Source organism: Podarcis erhardii (assembly GCF_964252035.2).
Source record: "Podarcis erhardii genome assembly, chromosome: 14".
Classification (NCBI taxonomy): Eukaryota; Metazoa; Chordata; class Lepidosauria; order Squamata; family Lacertidae; genus Podarcis; species Podarcis erhardii.
Genome location: NC_138503.1, coordinates 37,268,392 through 37,289,498, shown reverse-complemented (window position 1 = coordinate 37,289,498; position 21,107 = coordinate 37,268,392). Strand labels below are relative to the sequence as shown.

Sequence of the window (21,107 nt, the reverse complement as noted above, 5' to 3'; positions counted from 1 at the left end):
CCTTTTCATGCGTTGCGCAATTGCACAGCAGGCTTTGAAACTGCGGGAGAAGGTGCGCCGCTAGGCTACTCTCTTGGCTCTCTTGGGCTTGATTCACACGAGCACGCGAGTGCAGCAGGTTTCTGGGATTCTCGGCACCCCAACAGCAATCCTGAGCTGCATAAAAGTGGGCTGGACCGCTTCATGGCAGCTGCCCAGGAATAATATCTGGGATGTTTCATTATGTAAATAATTCCCTGCAAGGAGAAAACTACCACATCAGGGCTGTAGTCCAGTACACCCACACATACTAGATATCTGCTCTTAAGGAGAGTAACCTCCTGTGTGAACTATTGCAGCAAAAAACGCAAGGAGTCTTGTGGCACCTTACAAGACTTAACACATTTGTTATGACATATGCTTTCAGGTCTTACAGTCCACTTTAGCAGATTCAGGTAAGTGTTATCTTGAGTTGCAGGTATACACTGATGGGATAACTGGGATAACACGTCATACATCTGATGAAGTGGATTGTGGGACACATAATAAAAGCGTTTGTCTTTAAAGTGTCACAGATGGCTATGTTTTTAATTTATCTTTAATGGAAAGGAGGATTTAAAAATTTCATTCTGTTCCTAAGCGTTGTGCTCTGTTTTACCCCCTTATTCTGCCCCATGCCTAGAGAAGAGAGAGCAGTTATTCTACTTGCTGATTCAGGGCCAAATGTGTGAGCTGGCTCTACTAGCCAGGCTGGAGTAGAGGAACTGAATGCAGAGAAGTGTGTATCTGAAGAAGTGTGCATGCACACGAAAGCTCATACCAAGAACTGACTTAGTTGGTCTTTAAGGTGCTACTGGAAGGAATTTGTTTTGTTTTGAATGCAGAGAAATCAAGGGATGTTTATGCATGTGCCAATCAGCAGACATTTCTTCCTATTTCCTGATCAATCTTTAATGTTCCTGTGTGCAGTGAAAACATCTTAAGAACGAGCCTGCTGGGTCAAGCAATACGGTCCCATAGACCAGCTTGCTTTTTGTGTATTCTTAACATAAAATAATAATAAAAAATTCGCTCTGTTTCTGATGTTCAGGCTGTGAGTGCCATTCCTTATGTTGCCAAAATATGGAACCACACACAAACACAAAATGGGAGGCATCAGCTGGCCTGCAGTGGGGGGAGCAGTAACTCAGTGGTTTGCATGCAGAAGGCCCCGGTTCAATCCCTGGCTTCTCCAGGTAGGGCTGGGAATATCCTCAGCCTGAAACTCTGGAGAGCTGCTGCTTGTCAGTGCAGACAATACTGAGCTAAATAGATTAGCAGTATGACTCAGTAGCAGGCAGCTTCCCATGATTCACAGAAGCACAAAACACAACAGCCGTGGGGAATGTAGAACAGGAGGGACTCAAAAACAGACAGGGAGGGCTGAAAATGTTTGGAGACCATGGAATGCTGCCTGATTGTGTTCAGGGGAGAATAAAAGAAACGGGAGAGGAGAGTGGAATGGAGTGGCTGGAATTCAGGACATGCAATATTTTGTTGCATCCTATTTGTGATAATGATGACAATAGCAGGAAAGCAACAGTATTTCACACTCTGTAATATGTACATGTGTGCCCTCCGTACGTATACAAACTCAGGGAGAGCTGTGAGGTTGCTTTTGTTGGGTAATCTCATTTATATTTTGTCTAAGTTGAAACGAGCAATCTCTCAACTCCTCACCAACACAAAGAAGCCCTTCTCTTTTCTGACCTTTCATATTTGTTGAAAAACCCTGTTCACAGCAATATGTCATGGAGAACTGTAGGATGCTCTTGAAGAACCATTCCCAAAATATAATTATAAATTAGTCTTTTCCAGCACTCTGTTTGAATGGCAATTCTGTATTCAAACTCTGTTTGAATGGCAATCCTAGTTGTGATCACTTTATGTTCTTGTTCTCATTTTGAAAATATCTCTATCCATATTCTGCAAATTAAAAAAAGCAATTGATACTATAGTATACAATATTACACTGGAATGTTTAAATGTTTCTTTGAGTGTCCTTGAATCTTCCTGCCACACTATCCTCTCTTGCTACACCACCAGTTTACTGTTTGGGGAGTCTTTGGGCCAAAAAGCTGCATATAAATTTAACAAAATATAGCCAGCTTATCACTGAGCTCTACAGGAGAGAGCATTCTGCAGACATCATCTCATTAGGAGATACCTTTCCTATGATACAGGAACCAGCTTTTAGTGCAGCAGAACATATCTTTGGAATTCCCTCCCATTATATACCAGACAAGCGCAGTCTCTGCTGTCTGGTGCCTGTTGAATACCTTCCTTTTCAGCAAACCTTTGAAGTGATTTTTTTTTTTATCTCACTCTGTGAATATGTGAAATAATTTTCATTGTTTTGATACATGACATTGCTTTATGGTTTTGCAGTTTTATTGTAAAACTGCTTCATGATGTTTTGTAGGAAGCAATACATAAATGAAAGGAAAAACACGATTAATCAAATTCAATGCTTCGTCAAAATATTATGATTTTCCCCCTCCTGCATTTTCTGCCAAAGGCGCTTCTGCTGAAGAGGATTCTACTCTCACCAAAGCTGGAAATAAAACCTGTTAGACTTTTGTGCTGCTGTTTCCTGCAGTCTGAGATCCTTCAAGAAGGATGGCAGATGCTCACTGTCGGAGCAGCTGCTTCTGTGTGCAGAAGGTCCCAGGTTCAGGCCCCCGCCTCTCCAGGGTATGGCTGGGAGAGAGAACCCTGCCTGAAATCCCAGAAAGCTGCTGCCAGTCAGTGTGGACAATACAGAGCTTGATGGACCAATAGTATGACTCAGCCAGTATCATGCATCTTCTTATATTCCTATGTATATTAAGAGAAGTGCTTCATGGGAAAGCCAGTGGGCTCTGCCTTGCCTTCACCTTTCTCCATGTGCTCCAAGGTGAGCCAAGTTCAGAGATGACCTTGGGAATTCCTGCTCTAGCTAGCCAAAGGTCGGCAGTGTTGCAAGGGTGACTTTGTCTGTTTGTAGGTGAAAGGTGCCACCTTCCTCCCTCTGTTGCATTGCATGCCCTCTAGTCAATTGACTACTATTCAAATCCAGCCTACCTAACGAGCACTCGAGGCCAAACTACAGAAGAAGTTAAATTAGATGGATGCCTCTTTGCACCTCACAAGCAGTTTTTAATTAACTAATTAATTAATAAATAATATATATTTAAAATGTAGATTGCGACAGCTGGGAAGGGCTGGTAATTCACAAGACCATATGTAGTGGGATTTTAAGCCTTTCTTCCCCTTCTGCAGCGCTGGGGAAACTCTTCTGAAACTGGTACAGTATTTTGCATTGAGAAGAAGTGCCCCCCCCCACTTTGGCCGAGATGCAGTGACTCCCCTGCACACCCACTCAAAAACAAGTGGCAGTTTTTTTTTGTTTTGTGTTTTTTTTAAAGGGTGGTTTCCCCCTTGGAACTGCAAACGTTTCACCTCCCTTCCTGCTACAATCCTAATAATAATATAACAAAAGCTGCATGTTAAGTTATGTCCACATTAGTGACTTAAGCAGAGCCGTCTTTCCCATAGGGCTTAGTGGTGCGTTGCGCCAGGGTGCGGGCCTCTCAGGGGCACCACAATGAGGGGGAGAGCTGCACGGTTTTGCTGGTGGCCTCCCCTTTCCCTGCATGCTTGCCAGCTGCGCCCCCTCAACCATATGGCTGGCGGGCATGCAGCTTGCCTCCCAAACCTCTACGGGAGGAGAGCGATCCCTGCAGAGGCTTAGGATGGAAGCTGCGCCCCCCCCCCATGGCTGGCAGTGCGCAGCTTCTCCCCCATTATCCATTGTAATTTGGGGGCGCTGGGCAGATATTTGCACCCCGGTGCTGCATCTGCTAAAGATGGCCCTGGACTTAAGACACAGCAAAGTCCTAGAGCCATAGAATTGTAGAGCTGGAAGGGACACCCCCCCCCCCCCGCAATGCAGCAATCTTTAGCCCGAGATGGGGCTCAAACCTACAACCCAGAGATATAGAATCTCATATAGTATTCTACTGACTGAGCTATCACGTTGTCATCCCTTCTTACAGCTGTGTTTCAAGCCACATTTGCACAAAGTTTCATCTCATCAGAAAGCAGCTGAGGAGGTCTTCTACTGAGAAGGCTGGCCTTTTTGGTTTCCCTGCCCCTACAGCTCCCCCCTCCCAAACAAAATCTATCCACAAAGCTGTCATCTTTGCATACCTATTCAGCTAAACGTGCATTGTGCCAAGCAGCTGGCTCAAATGTTCATATTACCCTGCATCTGCTTTTCTAACCGGATTGGAGTTGGTTTGAGAAAAAGACAGCAGTATTTGTCAAGAATCTACAGGATCAATATGGATTGTGGCTAAGTTTGTGCGAATGTGGCTTCAAAATTTAGCCATGGGAGCCTGCTGGATGTGGAGTAAATGGAAATGGGAACTTGCATTTTGATGCAAAGATGTCTACTCTGACCCTTGAGCAATTGGGGAAAAGGGAAATCCCAGTACAGTACAGACCCTTCAACATTTCATAATGACAACAGGGGTGTGTGTGCTTGCAGTAGCACCCCAATTCTCATGAAACACCAATTCTTACAGCATGGATTTTTGAGGGTCTGCTGGATTCACATCAGAGAGCAATGTTGGTGGTGCTTTAAAAATTATATAATTGCACCAGTAGCTGGAAATGTTCCAAGGTCCATGTCCTCCTAGAAGCTGAGCTTGTTTACATGAATGAAGTGGATTCAGAGCTGGATTTACCAATGTCTGGGCCATAGGTGAAAACAGTTTACAGATTATCCCAAGGTATGCGGAAGCTTTCGTAAGTTGTGGGCAGATCATCTTTCTTATGTATCGGGCCCCCTATTCATACGGATGCAAAATTAATCCAAGAGTTCCACCCTTCTGGGAGCAGGGGGACACAAACAAGTGTCCTACATTATAGGCGACAATCTTCTAAGTTGCAGGGTTGTCCAGTTGAGAGATTATGGCTGTGCACACATTACTTTTCATTCTGGCTCCAGTGCTCTCCCACTGCTGGCGTTTGAAGCCAAGTGCATAGGCCAGTGGTTCTCAAAGGATGTGGCAGGAGAGGATGGCAAGTGTGGCAGGAAGATTCAAGGACAGTCAAAGAAACATTTAAACATTTCAATGTACTATCCTATAGTTTCAAAATAAATCTTTTTGGATATACCATCAGAAACATTATCTGCGCCTCTCTTCAAGAGCATTGGCTACTCTACTATGATTCTCCACAGCATATTGTTGTGAGCGGGGATTTTCAATTCCAACAAATTTTAAAGATCGGAAAAGAGAAAGTCTTATTTGTGTTGATGAGGAGATGAGAGCTTGTTTGTCTCAAATCAGACCCAGTATAAATGAGGTTACCTGGAAAAAGCAAGCTCACATCTCTTAGTTTGTAAGGTACATATGTAAGAGGCTTGTTTATAACTATATTTTGGGAATAATTCATTTCTTATGTAGCTGCATTGTTTTATACTTTCTGGATGCCCCATGATCAAATTATAAAATAGTTGTGTTCTGTGTTCTCAAGCACTGCTAGTTTTTTCTTTTTCTTTTCCAATGTATTTCTTACCGATAAAACATTTGGCGTGATGCAAGCAATTTTTTATTCCAAAACTGTGGCCCAGAAAACGAAAGTTTGAAAACCACTGGCCTATGACGTTAGCCACAACAGCTAACAACATAATAGTTTTTAAAAGTTTAGGAGAGTCTGAATTGTTTAAAGTATGTATTATTTTAAGCTGTATAGTTTTGCTGCCCTGGGCTCCTTTGGGAGGAAGGAAGGGATACAGACATTTAATAATAATACTAAGACATTCCAGGATGGTCCCTTCAGCAAAATGGGTATAACAACAAGTCTGACATAACTTATACTTCCTTCCACCGTCCTTCCCCCTGAAAAATATGGGGTTTAATAATGATGGACTTTATCTACATTGGCATTAACAAAGTAAGTTTTAAATGTTTGCAAACTCAGAAAAAAGTTACATTTTGTTATTTGCCCTTTTTTTGGGTAGAAAATAAAAAAAACACTGAAAAGTCAGGAGCATGTTATTTTTTCATGAAACTAATGAGAAAATTACAAGATACTTACCATTGCGTACCTATAGGTGGCTCCCTCTTACGGCTTGATAGGAACCCCCAGAGCAAGAAATTCCTAACCGCGCCGCTGGTGTAGTGGTATCATGCAAGATTCCCATTCTTGCGACCCGGGTTCGATTCCCGGGCGGCGCAGGATTTTTTTTTGTTGTTTTTGGTTTCGTTTTACTTCGCAAGCACTATAAGTATATAATATTTGCATGCGCAAACTCGTGATAACAGTTTCCCGCTTCTCCTCCTTTGTGTCACGCGCCTGCTTTGCGTCTATATCCGCTTCATGATTTTAAAGCTGTAATTCTACGTGCATCTTTAGCTGGGAAGAACCCCCACTTAAACCCAGAAGAAGGGCATTACTTTCGAGTATACACGAACGGGAAAAAGCTATCTGTATTCAGGGCTCACCCCCTATTCATTACATCCAGAATAACCTGTTTTCCAATACAATTTAGTTCTTTAGAGTATTTGTAAAGGATAATACAAACCTATCTTATAGGGTAGTTGTATTATAATTTAGACAATGAAGATGAAGTCTTTCAACACAATAAAACTTAATAATATAAATTGTTTTTATTATTAACAACAATGTCTCAGAGGAGTACACCAGTTCACCGGCTACTGCAGCAAAAAGGAATAAAGAGCCCTGCGGACTGGCACCTTGAAATATCCCTTTTCTTTTTTGCAGCCGAAATTTCAAAGGAACCTGTAAGGCATGAATTAGCTACAGCAGCGCAGGTACTTACTAGGGAGTAAATCTATGGTTTATTTGCTAAGTCCAAACACACATTCAAGAAGCCCGCGCTTCCTATCGTTTGAAAATCAAGATCCCCCCAGAAACCTGGTTTCCGGACTTTCCAAGCACCCACTTACAAAACCATCTATACCAGGAGGAGGGGCAGAAGTGGAACCAATAGCCACGCTCCCCCCCCCGCGCGCTGCATTCTGGGAATCGTAGTCTTTTGCTTTGTGGCTTCATTTAACTTCCTCGATCTCCTTCCCTCCCTCCCTCCCTCCCAGCAGCTCTGAGGACAAAATTCCCAGCCTGCAATCCTTGGGTGCGGGGGTGCGAGCCTCCTTAAAGGTAGACCTAGAGGACGAGAAGGAAAGTCCTTGCAGGCTGCTTGCAAGGGGCACCCAGGCGGATCCTGCAGCCAAACTGTTGCAAGGCGCCCTGCGGCTCTCCGTCTGCTCTGCAAGCGGCAAGTCCCTTCCAAGGACCCCCTCACCCCTCTTTTGCAGGATGAGTGCCGCGTTCGTAGCAGCGGCGGGGGAGAGGAACAAGGAGCCTATCCTGAGAGTCCTCCGGGACTACGTGAACCCCTGCCAGCCGCAAGTCCAGGTGCTGGAAGTGGCTTCAGGCTCCGGGCAGCACGCCGCCCACTTTGCCCAAATGATGCCCAACGTCCTCTGGCAGCCCTCGGATGTGGATCCGAAATGCATCGAGAGGTAAGGCGAGGCGTAAGAGCCTCGCTGCTGGGGCGGACCTGGGAGGCTGTTCGGATGGATCGTCGGAGTGGACTTGCACGGGATTCCCCGCCGGTCCAGTCTGGACACGAGGAGGACCCTCCCTGCATCCTGGGTGTCGTCTGAAACGTGTTCTTGACGCGCTTCAGGCCTCATGTGCACCATATACATTGAATGCACGGCCTATGCCATGTGGCTGGTGGGTGTTGCTCCTCCCACCCACTTTTCACAGCTGGCTGGCGGGGGCGGGAGTCTGCTCTGTCCGTGAGTTCCGTGCAGGAAACACACTGGCGAAGCAGCCATGCCCGGCGGGACTGAGCCCCACCGCCACCACTACCCCGCCCATGAGCTGACGTCACCCAATGACACCAGCAGATTGACAGCAGGTGGGCTTGCTTAGGGGGAAAGGGATCAGCAGTTCCCCACCCTTGGTGAAGTTATTGCATCCATAAGAGGATGGCACTATGGCTTTCCGGTCTCTCTCTTTCTCTGTCGCTCCCCCACCCCGCAGAATGGACTTACAGAATCTTCTCTGTATTATAGACAATAGTTAAGAAATAAATGTCTTATTAGCCTTTGCCCGCCTGTAAGACTAATGCTGGAAATTAATGGTTTTAGGGCTGTGGTCAGTATAAAATATTTCATTTGTATTTATTTAAAGGGATTTAAATTAAGGGTGCCTTAAAACCGAACCTGGAAACAAACTGGCACCCAATGTAAGCGATACAGGATTGGCATAATAAGTCTGGTCTCTAGCTCCTACCTTCACCCTGGCAGCTGTGTTCTGTACCAAATGGTGTTTTTGAGCTGCCTTTAAAGACAACCCCGTGTAGTGAGCGTTATTGTATTTGTTTGCTTGTTTTTTCTTCTTCTTCTTCTAAGCATCTTTAACTGGTCTTTAACTGAAAGAGCATCTTGAAGGTTTCTTTCTTTTTTCCCTTCAGGTTTACAAAACAAAATAAAACAGATACCAAAAAAGAGATAACACGCAAGGAAAAAAGAGTGGGGAAGGAGGAGGAAAAAAGCAAACTCAAGCTCCAGCTTTTGAAGCTGCTGTTCTAAAAATGGCCAGCAGGGATGGAAGCAAATCCAAAAGCCTGGTCGAATGGCTGTTCCTAGGTGACAGTTAAGGGAGGGCAAAATAATGTAAAGCAGTATTTAAAAAGTATCCCTTAAATTGTACTTGAAAGTGAGCTTGTCCATAATGATTGGCCAGCTTCATGGTTAGTTGGTTGCTCTGATTCTTGCTACGAAGGCTGGTCTAAGTGGACCTTGACCAGGTCCAGCAAAGAACCTCCTATGCCTCTAAATACAGGATCACTGAGCACTGCTCTGTTACACGTTAACTCTTCAGCAAATCTCAGTATTCATTCTGGTTTTGCAAATCTGAAACATATCCTTGGGGCAGGTGGGGCTGGCGAGGAAAGTATACCACGCATGGCTGAAGTCAGCCCAGCCCCTAGTTTAGGGGATAGCGCAGACCATAGTTTAGTGTCAGGCCTATAATTCTTTGAATTTAGTACCAAACTAATACTACATCACTTGTGTATTTAGCAATTGCTTTAGTGGTTGGCACTTTTTGTTGTTGTTAATTAAAGTAAATTATAGTCACAGGATCTGAATTGGGTTCCTGGCAGGATGCGTTGATGGGTACAGGGGCCTTACTACTTCATTCCCACTGCAGTTCTGATCCAGAAACAGCCCCCCCCCAAAACCCCCCAAACAACTTGCTCTTTCCACTGAAATCAAAGTTTCCATTGGCACCTAAAATGTCCTAAGAACATTCATATATTAAGCTAACACTCTGAAAGACATGCTATAAAAGGGAAACAGGATAGGGAGAGGAGCTGCTGCTTAATTGGCCAATGGATGAGGACAGGTTAGCCTCCCCTTTCTAGTGTGTGTGTGGGGGGGCGAGAGACAGCCTCGCAGTGGCCCTTGGTAGAGGCCTGAGTACTTTTCATTTTAAAAGTGTTTATAAAAGCTGTGGATGGCAAGTGTGATCTGGGAAGAGGCATTCTGTCTGCGAGAAGCCCCTCTTTAAGGGCAACATTTGCTGCTTTTCCCCTTTTTTAGGAAGGCTGTGGGTCATTTCCCCCCATGCACAATTTACGCAGGTTTAATTGATTAATTGGAAGGGTTCTTCTGAACTCTTCAGCAGCTTTGCTGGTAACACAACCAACCTCCTTTGCACTTCATTTATCGGCTGGATTTGCTTTATGCTTTCAACTGCTTGGTTCGGTGGTGCAATGAAGCCATTTTAGGAATGGGCCTTTAGCTCAGTGTCAGGATTATCTGCCTTGCATGCAGAAGGCCCCAGGTTCAGTCGCCGGCATCTCCAGGTAGGGCTGCATGAAACCCCCAAAGAGCTGCTGCCAAAGTTTGTAGAAAATACTGAGCTTGGTGGACCAAAAGTTGCTTCCTATGTTCCCACATTCAGACTGTGCAGTTAATGGACTGGTGCAAGGCCTCCTCTTTAAATGGCAATAGGCGTCTCATACATGAGATCATCCATCCCTGCTTTGCCTGGAGGCTCTCCTGCTGAGAAGGGCCCTGGACTTGTACCCTCATGGCACCCCTGTCCCTACTGAGAGCAAACTGCTGGTGCCGGCTCTACCATTGACCCTTGCCCCATCTGCAGTCTGGCTCTCTTCCTTCTCTTTCTAGCATTTCTGAATTTATCAGGGCGTACCGCCTCCCGAATGTCAAACCACCCATTTACTTGGATGCATCGCGCAGCTGGGAGACGTGGGGCGGCTTCCGCCCGGACTCTCTGGACCTCATTGTCAACATCAACATGATTCATATCTCGGACATGAGCTGCACGGAGGTGAGGCCACGCTCCTGTCAGCCCGCTTGGCAGTGAAAGCCTGTACTGTGTCTGCTGGGAAGTCAAGCCCACTGAGCTGAATGGGACTTCATATTATTCTGATTTATTTACCCAACCTTCACCCTAAGGTGCCAGGGCGGGTTAGAACAACAGAAACACCATGCAAAAACAGTTTGAAATGTGGTGCTACAGGAAGTTCTTGCAAAGTGTGATTTTATGTGAATTTGATTGCATCCCAGGACTTATTAACGACCGCTCCGTTGCGCTTCCATGGAATCATAATATTATTTGTAGCATTGGATTTATGTCTCTGCAATAACCATTTGTCCACTCTGTATCATTTTCTTTTTAAAGTTGTGGACCATATGGCACCAAACAGGCAAGCCATTGTTCATTTCTGTATCTCTTTTAAGTTTGTAATGTTATATGTGGCAAAAGAAAGCAATTTATTAAAATTTAAAACGCAATCACAGGAAGAAGGTAAGGCCCTAAAATATCCATCTAGGGTGCCAGAAGGTAAAAAGGAGTGTCTTCACCTCTTACTCCCAGGTAAGTGCATATAGTGGGAACGGGGAACTTTTTTCTGTCCATTTCTATTGGGGCAATTTGGATAATGCCTTTTGCCTGCCTGATCAAGAGAGAAAAAGTGGGGTGTGAATGAAGAAAGTAGTCAGCTGTACAAAGGTAAAATTTACATTAATGACTCCACCCACCTTTGCCTTTGACCCCGCCCACCTGTAGAATCAGACTGCCAAGCACCACCTGAGCCAAATGCTTGCTGGACCAAGTACCTGGCCCAACACTGGCTCTCCAAATGCTGCTGAACTCCAACTCCCATCAGCGCCATCCAGCATTGCCACTGCTCAGGGGTGGTGGGAGTTGTGGTCCAGCAACATCTGGAAGCGGGTATGAGGTTTGCAGGGGTCAATTGGATCTTCTCAAGTATGGATCTTCTCAATTTTATGGCTCCTTGGCTCAATGCCCTGTGCAGGGGAACCACCTGCACAACCCTAAATCCAATTCTGCAGGTTGGGGAAAGATGACACTAACTGTTTTGATTTGACATCTTAGAAGCTTCCACACTGAGAGCCAGTGTGGTGTAGTGGTTAAGAGCGGTAGTCTCGTAATCTGGTGAACCAGGTTCGCATCTCCGCTCCTCCACCTGCAGCTGCTGAGTGACCTTGGGCCAGTCACACTTCTCTGAAGTCTCTCAGCCCCGCTCACCTCACAGAGTGTTTGTTGTGGGGGAGGAAGGGAAAGGAGAATGTTAGCTGCTTTGAGACTCCTTAAAGGGAGTGAAAGGCGGGATATCAAATCCAAACTCTTCTTCTTCTTCTTCTTCCTGGCAGTAGGTCCAAATCATACCTAAGTAAATTCCTTAACTGGTTTCTACTGGTAAGCAACAACAGGCCATTAAGTCAGGAAACGCTTATAAACTGGAAGAAAAAAGTGATTTTTAATTCCTTTTAAAGTCAGTAAGTGTGTGTTGCACTAAGAAGTAGTAGTAGATGCATGTTTAGCTGTGTGCTAGTAGCAGAACCTTGTAGTCTCTAGTTACTTATGTTACCAAGCCTTGTTCATATAATCATAGACAGCGCCAAGAACGGTGGCACTTAATTCCCTCCCCCCCAAAAGATAAGATTTTAACCATCTGCTTTTAAATGAAGCAACATCCATTTAGACCAGGGGTTGTCAACTTGGTCCCTACCGCCCACTAGTGGGTGTTTCAGGATTCTAGGTGGGCAGTAGGGGGTTCTACGGCACAAGCTGAATCCTCCTTCCATTGAGCATTGGTGGGCGGTAAGGAAATTTTACCATCAAGAAAGATGCGTTAGTGGGCTGTAGGTATAAAAAGGTTGACTACCCCTGATTTAGATGGTTGATTTGAAAATTCTCAGAATATGCTAAAATGATCCATTTGAGAGGGGATGAAAGCCAAAATAACAGTAGAGTAATCCCTTCATATCAAATGGTCTGTGAGAGAAAGCAAGCTTTCAGGTTTGTTTGGGTTCTTCAGCAGGCTGCATGTTAAGGGCCCAAACAGAAACTGGAAGGAAGGAGACAAACCTTAGTTTGCTCATTGGAATAATGGAACGGGGAATGTGTTCTGTGGAGTTAAGGGTATTAGTCCTATCAGTTCCCACTTTTGTTTTTGTATTTTTGCTTAATCTTCAACCCAAGAGTTCCTACCAACTCCTGGACTTTTTGCAGCCCAAATGGTCAGCTATGGGATTCAAGATTTTTCAAAAACAAATAGTCATTGCAAACAGAGGGGAGTGAGCTGGACTGGGAGAAGGTTGAGTTGGGGGCTTTAACCCTTAGTCTCTGCTGCTGCCCTGATTGGATGCGCCTTCTCCAGCTTCCCATCAGCGAGTTGCAATGAAGGCAGTTACACTTTCCTTGCTTTTGGATTTGAGTGGTCTCTGTGTAGCTAATGCAAGCGCCATCTTGTGGTTCTTGGTCGGATGTACTTCTAGCTAACAACCTTTCCTGGGCTGTTTGCTAATTTAGGGAACCGGCTTCACCAATAGCAGAAATCTAGTGTGTTGCTCCCAGTTGCTTATACACCTACAAATGGTGCACCATACGGCCAGCTGAGGCTTTTAGTACAGCGGCACCAGGCCTTTGGAATGCCATTCCCTTTGAAATCAGACCAACACTAACAATTCTGATATTTTGCTGCCTGCAGAAAATGCTTCTGTTTTCCCAAGTGATTTTAGAGAATTAATTTGATTCAGTGTTGGTCATATCTCCTGTATCTTATGATTTTGTAATTTTATGGTGGTTTAACAAATTTATTATTACACTGCCATGAGACCTTTTTCAGTGATTTGGCAGGTTAGAAGTACACGCAGGTCTCGTTTACTGAAAACAATGCGTTTCCTAGAAATTATTAGTTATGAGAGTGTTTGCATAATGAGTTGATAATTTCCATTGATTCCTGTGGGGAAATTTATAATGTGCTCCTGCCCACAGAATTTTGACCCCCGAAAGCAAAAAATATATAAAAAAGCTCTCTGATTTTGTCCAATCCCTCCCTTCTTCCCTCTGTTCCTCAGCCAACCAGTAAAAGGCAAACAAGGAAATAAAAAAGAAATGTTTTGTTTTGATATCTGAATCTGTGGTGTGTATAGGAAGGTTTGAGTACTAATTCCCTGTGTTTGGATAAGTGAATGTTCACACGTTGAATGTTCAGAAAGCGGGACCTGCGTGCATTCCTACAAATAAACTGATCCAACAGTGAAAGAAATGCACTCTGCACATGCTTAGAGGAAGCACCCTTGAGTCTACATAAAAGTCCATTTCCCATTGTTGACCAACTGCATCTATGGAGAAGGAGGTAGTCTAAGGTGCCTCTTGCTCTGGAAACCAATCACAATTTTGCAAAACTTACATTGTTTTCTTTTACTATTCCGTAAGGAATCTGCAAGAAACAGAATTTAGATACACAGGAAAAATCCTACTGGAAAGATCAGTTGTCACTTTCTTGCTAATTTTTATACATATCCTGCAAATGCTTTGTGATTCTCATGAAATCCGCTCTTTCCAAATGTGCTTGTTAACCTATTTCCTTTGCATTTTGTTTAATTATTCCCTGCCTCCCCCGCCCCCAACCACAGGGTTTGTTCAGAGGAGCAGGAAAGCTGTTAAAGCCTAAAGCAGTGATGGTCACATACGGGGTAAGCTGTCAGTCAGGATCCTTGTAATCTAGATGCTGCTTTTGCTGAAGCAGCCTTTGTCAAGGGGGTGGCCTCTAAATATTTTGGACTACAACTCCCATCAGCTCCAGATAGCAGTTAAAGAAAACAAAAAACATTGTGCAAAACTTGCAGTTCCTCCCAACTTGCTAAATTCTCCCTCTGTTGTATGAATTTGGCTACATACAGCTAATGCACTGGGAAATTTCCTTCCATTTGCAAGTAGCAGCAGAGGAAGGATTTTTCTCAGGACTTAAAAAGGAGCGGGGGAAATTATATTTACTTCTTTTAAAAAACCCTTGAATTCCCCCCCCCCAAAAGGTGCTTTTAATGCCACATCTAGTTTTGACCCTGGGCGTGATGGTACAAGGACCCTGTACTCCTTTAGATAATGTCTCCTTAGGACAGCCTTCCCTCAATCTGGCACCCTCCAGATGTTTTGGAGTATAAATTGTAGGCTGAAACATCTGGACGGCACCAGCTCAGGGAAGGCTGCTCTAAAGTAACCAGAACGCAAAGCTGCTGTTCTTGGGCCTCTGGTGGTGGTGCAGAACCTGTGCCAATCCAGATGTAACTGGACCACAACTCCCAACATCCTTGGCCATTGGTCACTCTGGCTAAGAATGAGGGCAGCTGAAGTAACCACCTCTTGAGGGCTGCAGGTTTATCCTTTGCCAGTGGCGTAGCGTGGGGGGTGCAGGGGGGGCCGGCCGCACCGGGCGCAACTTCTGGGGTTAGGGCAAATCCACGGGTTAGGGGGCGCAAATCCACGGGTTAGGGGGCGCAAATCACTTGCCTTGCCCCGGGTGCTGACAACCCACGCTACGCCACTGTCCTTTGCAACAGCCTAGTGATTCTGTGTATAGAGATTCATGTGATGTTTTGCTTCGGTCTTGGGTTTTTGGTTTTTTTTTGAAGTTGGTCGCATTCGTTGCCAACAGTATGCCATGTCCCCCCCTAGTGGCAACCCTTGGCTCTGCGGAAAATCCAAGGTGCATTTTCTAACACTGGCAACTTTGAAGTAACCGGTTGCTGTTGATTTTTTTTAAGCTTTCTGTAATCTAAGCCCCCCGTAACTTCTGAAAGCTTCATTAAGAGGAACTTAGCTGTTTCAATTCTTAGTTTTTTTTCCAGTTCTGAGTTAAGGGGTGGCAGGACAAAGAACCCACACATTATTTGATTTTTTTAAAAAAACAAAACACTTTTTAAAAATTATTTGATTGTTTGATATCACTTTGTCTTAAACTGTTTGGTGTGTTTTCCCCCTGCCTGATTCCACCCCAAGCCTTATGCTGTGAATGGCTGCATCTACCCACAGAGCAACGTGGACTTTGATTCCTACTTGAGGCAGAGGTAAGGAGGAGCTAGGCCAAATCAAAGGAGTTACTCATAGCATATAAAGCCCTCAGCAGCTTTGGAACTAGTTTACCGTGCCCTCTCGGCTGTTTCCATCTGCAGAAAAGGCACTTTCAAAAGTCCTGCATAATGTTCATTCTGCAACTGCAAGGAGTCTTCACTTTTAGCATGGCAGTTGGTACCATTAGGAACTCCCTGCCTGCTGATATTAAACACTATGGCTGATGCTTGGTAAAAAAAACCAACAACAACCCTTTTCTGTTTTTGTTTTAGCAAGTCTAGCCAGACATGTAATTTTATCAGGCTCAAAGATCTGTTGGTTTTTTTATGTATATTTGGATGGTTTTATTTATGTTTTGGGGTTATCTTTGCTATTTTTAAATGTTTATTTTATACCATTTTATGCAAATGGCTTAGAGATTTATTTATTTTTGATTGAACAGTATATAAAACAAGGAAGAGTAGTGTGGCTCTACTCCTGAGTTTTACTTGGTTGACATCTGCACCATCCATTCAAAGCACTCTTATACCACTTTAAACAGTCATGGCTTACCACTAAGCATCCTCAAGATTGTAGTTCATTGAGCATTGTTAGGAGGCCCCCATTCCCCTCACAGAACTACAGTTCCCAGAGTTCCCTGGGAAGAGGGATTGACAGTTACACCACTCTTGACAACTGTAGCTCTGTGAGGGAAGTTGGGGTCTCCTGGCCACACTTGGGGAAGTCATGACTGCTAAAGCGGTATAACACTGCTTGGAATATAAAGCACAGACATGGCCCAATTCAGGCCATCGTTAGCCACACACGCAGAGCTACAATTCCCAGAGTTCCCTGGGAAGAGGGAATGATTGTTAAGCCATTGTAGACATCACCTCAAGCAGGTTTCTGACATGTGTGGATAGGAAACCCTCATGTGGAGGCAGCAGTGTTGCTCTCTGTATGGAAGCACTTCTTAAATGCAGTGATTGACTTCATTCTCTCTCTTCTCACCCCACTCCCAACCACAGAAACCCAGCCTGGGGCCTTCGGGACACCGCTTTGCTGCAGCAGCTTGCTGAGATCAATAGGATGTGGTTGGAGAGGATGGTAGGTGGTCATAGGAACCTAAAGAATAGGTTTTGGGGAAGGGGGAGTGTGCTGCCCCACAACTGTTGTTTGGCTCCTATTAGCTCCGGCTAGTGTGGCTCAAGGATCTGGGAAGATGGGCACCTGTCAGGGATGGGTGTCAGGAGCATAAGTCACACGGCATCAGTAAAGTTGACTCTTTATTCAAGGAAGCAAGTTCTCCTTAGAAGACTAAGGCGTAATAATCACAGCAACTCTTCCCAATAGATCTTGCCCTAATGAGGCAGTTGCGATAACTGAAGGCCCCTGCCTTCCACAGCTCTCTAAATCTCCTCCTCCCCAGGGTCCTTCCCAAGCTCCTCCCTATTCTGGTTCTGGGAGACCAGTGGGGAGGGGATCTGGTCTCAGCAGGAGCAGGTGACACCCTGACTTCTTCACTAGCCTGACTCATCTCTGCTTCTTGGCCCCTCTCCTCTCTTCTGGACTGCTCTCTGCCACAGCCTCTTCCTGCTAACCAAACCCTGTTGCCCCTCCATCTTCCGACACCTCCTCCCAGTTTGCTCCTTCTTCTGCCTCTGACTACTCTTTTTCATCCCACCACCAACCCCTTGGCTCTGAGCCTTCTTCCCCTGGGAGTTCCTTTGGGGTTCCCCAGCTGGTTTCTCCCACCACTGAAGTGTTGTTGGCCAGGTGTGGAGTAGCACACCCCCGCGAATGGCAGCAGGATGTCTGTGGGTGAGGGAGGGGGAAATACGTATTGCAAATAGATTTGGGAGGAGCAAATTTGTCTCTTGGCGAGTGCCTTCACTATGAAAACACCATGGCTGTGTTCTCCCTCCACTGGGAATCAGTTGCTGGGAACAGCAGCTGGAGGGAGTGTGTAGCTGAAGTTCTCCTGGCAGTCTTCTGGTTCGCCATGGTGAGAATGCAGGGCTGGATGGGCCTTTGGTCGGATCCAGCAGGGCTCATCTTGTAATGTTCTGAAGCAGTGTATTAGACATTCTTGTGGGTCAGGTGTGAGGAACCGTTGGCCCTCCAGATGTTACTGGACTACAACTCCCATCAGCCCCAGCAAGCATGGCCAATGACCAGGGGCGGTGGGAGTTGTATAGTTCTTCAACAGCTGGATGGCTAAAGGGGGTTGCAGACTTTGGGCTCTTAAATTCCAGTGCAGCACTAAAATTCGATGTCCCCACCTTCCATTCTTCAGCATTGTTCTGGCGGCCCTGCAGTGTGGCACCCAGTATCACTGCACCGGTTCCACCACCCTACAACAGCCTCTTCCAGAGGTTTCCCACACATGCTGGGCTCTCCAAGCAGTTTAGGTTCCTGACCCTCCAGGGTTCTGAGTTGCATGGAGAGCTTAAGGAACTGCCTTATATTGAGTCAGACCATTAGTACACCCAGTTCTATATTGCCTGCACTTGACTGGTTCTCCAGAATGTCAGAAATGGTTCTGTGCCAGGGATGCCCAGAGATGCTAGGGATTGAGTGTGGGACCTTCTGCATGCCAGGTAGATGCCCTACCACCGAACTATTGTCATTGTCTACAGGAGCAGGGCAGGTTTGCCAGTGCAGAAGTTCAGCCTCCAACATGTGGAGAGTTGCAGGAGAGGAGAAAGTCGTACAAGGGAGGAAGAGGGTCTAGGACAGTGTTTCCCAACCTTGGGTCTCCAGCTGTTTTTGGACTACAACTCCCATCATCCCTAGCTAGCAAGACCAGTGGTCAGGAATGATGGGAACTGTAGTCGAAAAACAGCTGGAGACCCAAGGTTGGGGAACACTGGTCTAGGAAATGTGCCCCTCACTCTCCCCACCCCCTGCAATGAGAATCTGGCTTGGAGGGGGAGACACCTGAAGAGGCCTAATGGTGTCTTTGGTTGAACTGTGTGCCTGCGTCCGTATAATGTGGCTGCCAAGTATCTCAAGTAACCTCAGGATTTTCTGCTTCCAGGTCGACATGCCTGCAAACAACAAGTGTCTTGTTTTCCGCAAACACTAAGCCAGCCCACCCACTTTCTCTGCCAAGGAGAAGGGACCACTAAGGATGGTCAAAGTGTCATCTGCCATCGCCAAATTTGCTCTGTGTCTGTCGTGCTCAAGCCCACCAGGTTTCTAGTAGCTTCTTCAGCTCCTGGGTGAAAATAGCTCTTGGTGAGATGGGAATGATGTCCTGTATGAAGATCTGCATCAGGAGAGAAAAGCCTTTACAGAGAATGGAGCTTTGCCCAAATGTTTCTGGCCAGTGTTGAGCTGGCACAGGGATGGAGGAGCTGCAGTCCTCCCAGATGTGCTTGGACTCCCAATTCCCATTGGCCCCCAGGCAGCATGGCCAGGGGAGGAGGCAGGGATGGAGGGAACTGTGAGCCCAAGCACATCTGGAGGGCCTGCCGGTCCTCCAGCTAGCCCATTCATGCTTTGATTTTGGTATTTGCTGCTGGTTTCGACATTGTGGGTTAGACATGGGCATCCATGTACCCATCTCAAACCACCTTTGTCTCTTGTGCATGATTATTACCTTTTGCCTGCTTCAGTGAAGGCTTTGTTTTCAGGCCTTCTTTGATGGAGACCTCAATGTCTTTTGACCCTGTAACTGTGACTTTTGGGTTAAGAGGGGATTTCAGAGTAGAAAATATTACATAATATGGGAGAAAGGAAAGCTCAGAATGACACTCCCCCAAGTAACTGGAGGCTATCATGCAGAGCTAGATGGATTTGATGACTAGTACTCTTTACAGTCCTCCTATTGGAAGAGGCTGGGACTATTTTCCTTTCCTCCTTCTTCCCACCCCGCCCTCCAAATTCTGCTGTGTTCCTTTTCTTCCCATGCTCCTTAGAGCAAAAGTCAATGCCACAATGTGCCAACAACCCACCCAGTAAAGGAGAATGGGAACTCGTTGGCCCTTCAGTGGTTGTTGGACTCCAACTCCCATCAGCCCCAGCATCATCTGGAGGGCCACAGGTTAGCCATCTCCCTGGGCAAAATCTCATCAGCCTCATTACTCTGCTTATGAAAGGGTGGCTGTGGGGGAGACTTTGTTATATATTTTTTTTTGGCAATATGTAGTCCTGCAGATTCCTCCTCTGCACTCATGATTAGGATTTTACATCACATGAATTCTGACAATACAACACCAGACACATCCAGATAAATGGCATGTTATGAGATTGCTGGGTCTGTACCATTTGGGACTGCAGGTGTGGGTTGCACAATTGAATCCCCCCCCCTTCAAAATCTCCCTACCCAGGGAAAACTAGGATGTGAAGGGAAATGGCACTATGCTAGCCTTTCCCCCCAAGAGTTTCGTTTTCTGAATTCAAGAGAGTTTTAACAAAGTTGTTAAAATACTGGGTATTCAATAATGTAATTCCACACCTGTATTCTGAAACGCTACCACCCCAATAACATCATACCCACCTGCACCTGTAGGTTAGCTTACAGTCTAGCAGCTTTAACATGTCTTCAGCTGAGTAATTTCCCCCCTCTTTGCCTGTTCCAAGTGTTCCTCAAAAGAGGTAGCAAATCACTCCAGCACATCTTTTAAAAAAATCTGTATGAAGTAATAGCTCCCTCTAGTGGTGATCAGCCACTAGAGCAGCAACAATGTATAGCTAAGGGCTGAGCTTGTGGGAATAGCAAGGAGGAAGAACTTTGCCAGGGAGATATGTGTGGATGTAATACTGTGTGGACTCTGCTGCATTTGAGTGCAAATAAATATATTGCTTGGGTATTGCTTTGTGAGAAATGTATTCATTTACTGTACTCGATTGAAGTACCAGAGCTTTACTCTCCTACGTAGTCTAGGTTGATGACAAGCAAAGCCAAAGTTTAGATTAAATATTTGTACCCCCACTTTTCTGTTATAATAATGTTCAGAGCAGCTTACATAACAAAAGAGTAAACCTTGCAATATGTAACCTGAGAAGATAAAATTTGATCCAGAATCCATCTCTGAATATAAGAGCCTACTGGATCAGGCAAATGACCCACCTAGTCCAGTATCCTGTTCTGACAGTTGCCCAGGCAGGGAGACTCAAACAGGACCTGAGAGCAAGAGCACTCTCCGCTCTTGAGCTTCCAGCATCAGGCAGTCATCAGAAGCATTTTCCCTCCCACAGTAGAACCAGAAAGGGTTCATGCAGACTTTAAGTGGTTGTTTTTCCGTCCATTGCTGCACACAGCAAAATAACCCCAAACTGATTATCCAAATAAGTGTGGCTCTGCATAGGATTGCTTGTGACTGTGAGGCAATTCTGCTTTGGCTAGCACTGCTGTAGGCCCACAATATTGCTTTAAGACAGGCTGGGGATCCTTCAGTCCTTTGATGCTGCTGAACTACAACATCCACCATCCCGGGCCATGCGGAGGGCAATTTCCCCATCCTGGGCTTAAGAACAAGTCCAAAAGTGGAATAGCCACATGAGCACTGCAAATCAATGCCAAAGCCACATTTGGGACAGGTGGTTGTCATTTTCTGTTTCTCCCTTAGCAGTTGTTCTTCCTTCCTTAGGAAGGTCCCTCTCACATTTTGCAAACTCTGCTCCCCACCCGCATGCAGCTACAGTAAGCCTGTTTCTCCCCCTCC

The 21,107-nt window shown here is 45.5% G+C and overlaps 1 protein-coding gene across 1 annotated transcript; it reads left to right on the top strand.

Annotated features, from left to right (window-relative positions):
• The first annotated feature begins 7,087 nt into the window (after positions 1-7,087).
• On the top strand, positions 7,088-20,252 carry METTL26 (methyltransferase like 26). Its single transcript, XM_081840108.1, has 6 exons — positions 7,088-7,553; positions 10,239-10,401; positions 14,022-14,081; positions 15,385-15,452; positions 16,464-16,542; positions 18,476-20,252. The coding sequence occupies exons 1-6, from the start codon at positions 7,348-7,350 to the stop codon at positions 18,521-18,523; spliced, it is 624 nt and encodes a 207-aa protein (XP_081696234.1). The 5' UTR covers positions 7,088-7,347; the 3' UTR covers positions 18,524-20,252.
• The last annotated feature ends 855 nt before the right edge of the window (positions 20,253-21,107 follow it).

Coding starts and splice junctions, on each gene's coding strand:
- METTL26 (XM_081840108.1), top strand. CDS start 7,348: ATGAGTGCCGCGTTCGTAGCAGCGGCGGGGGAGAGGAACAAGGAGCCT. Junction 7,554..10,238: donor GATCCGAAATGCATCGAGAG/GTAAGGCGAGGC, acceptor TTCTCTTTCTAG/CATTTCTGAATTTATCAGGG. Junction 15,453..16,463: donor GATTCCTACTTGAGGCAGAG/GTAAGGAGGAGC, acceptor TCCCAACCACAG/AAACCCAGCCTGGGGCCTTC.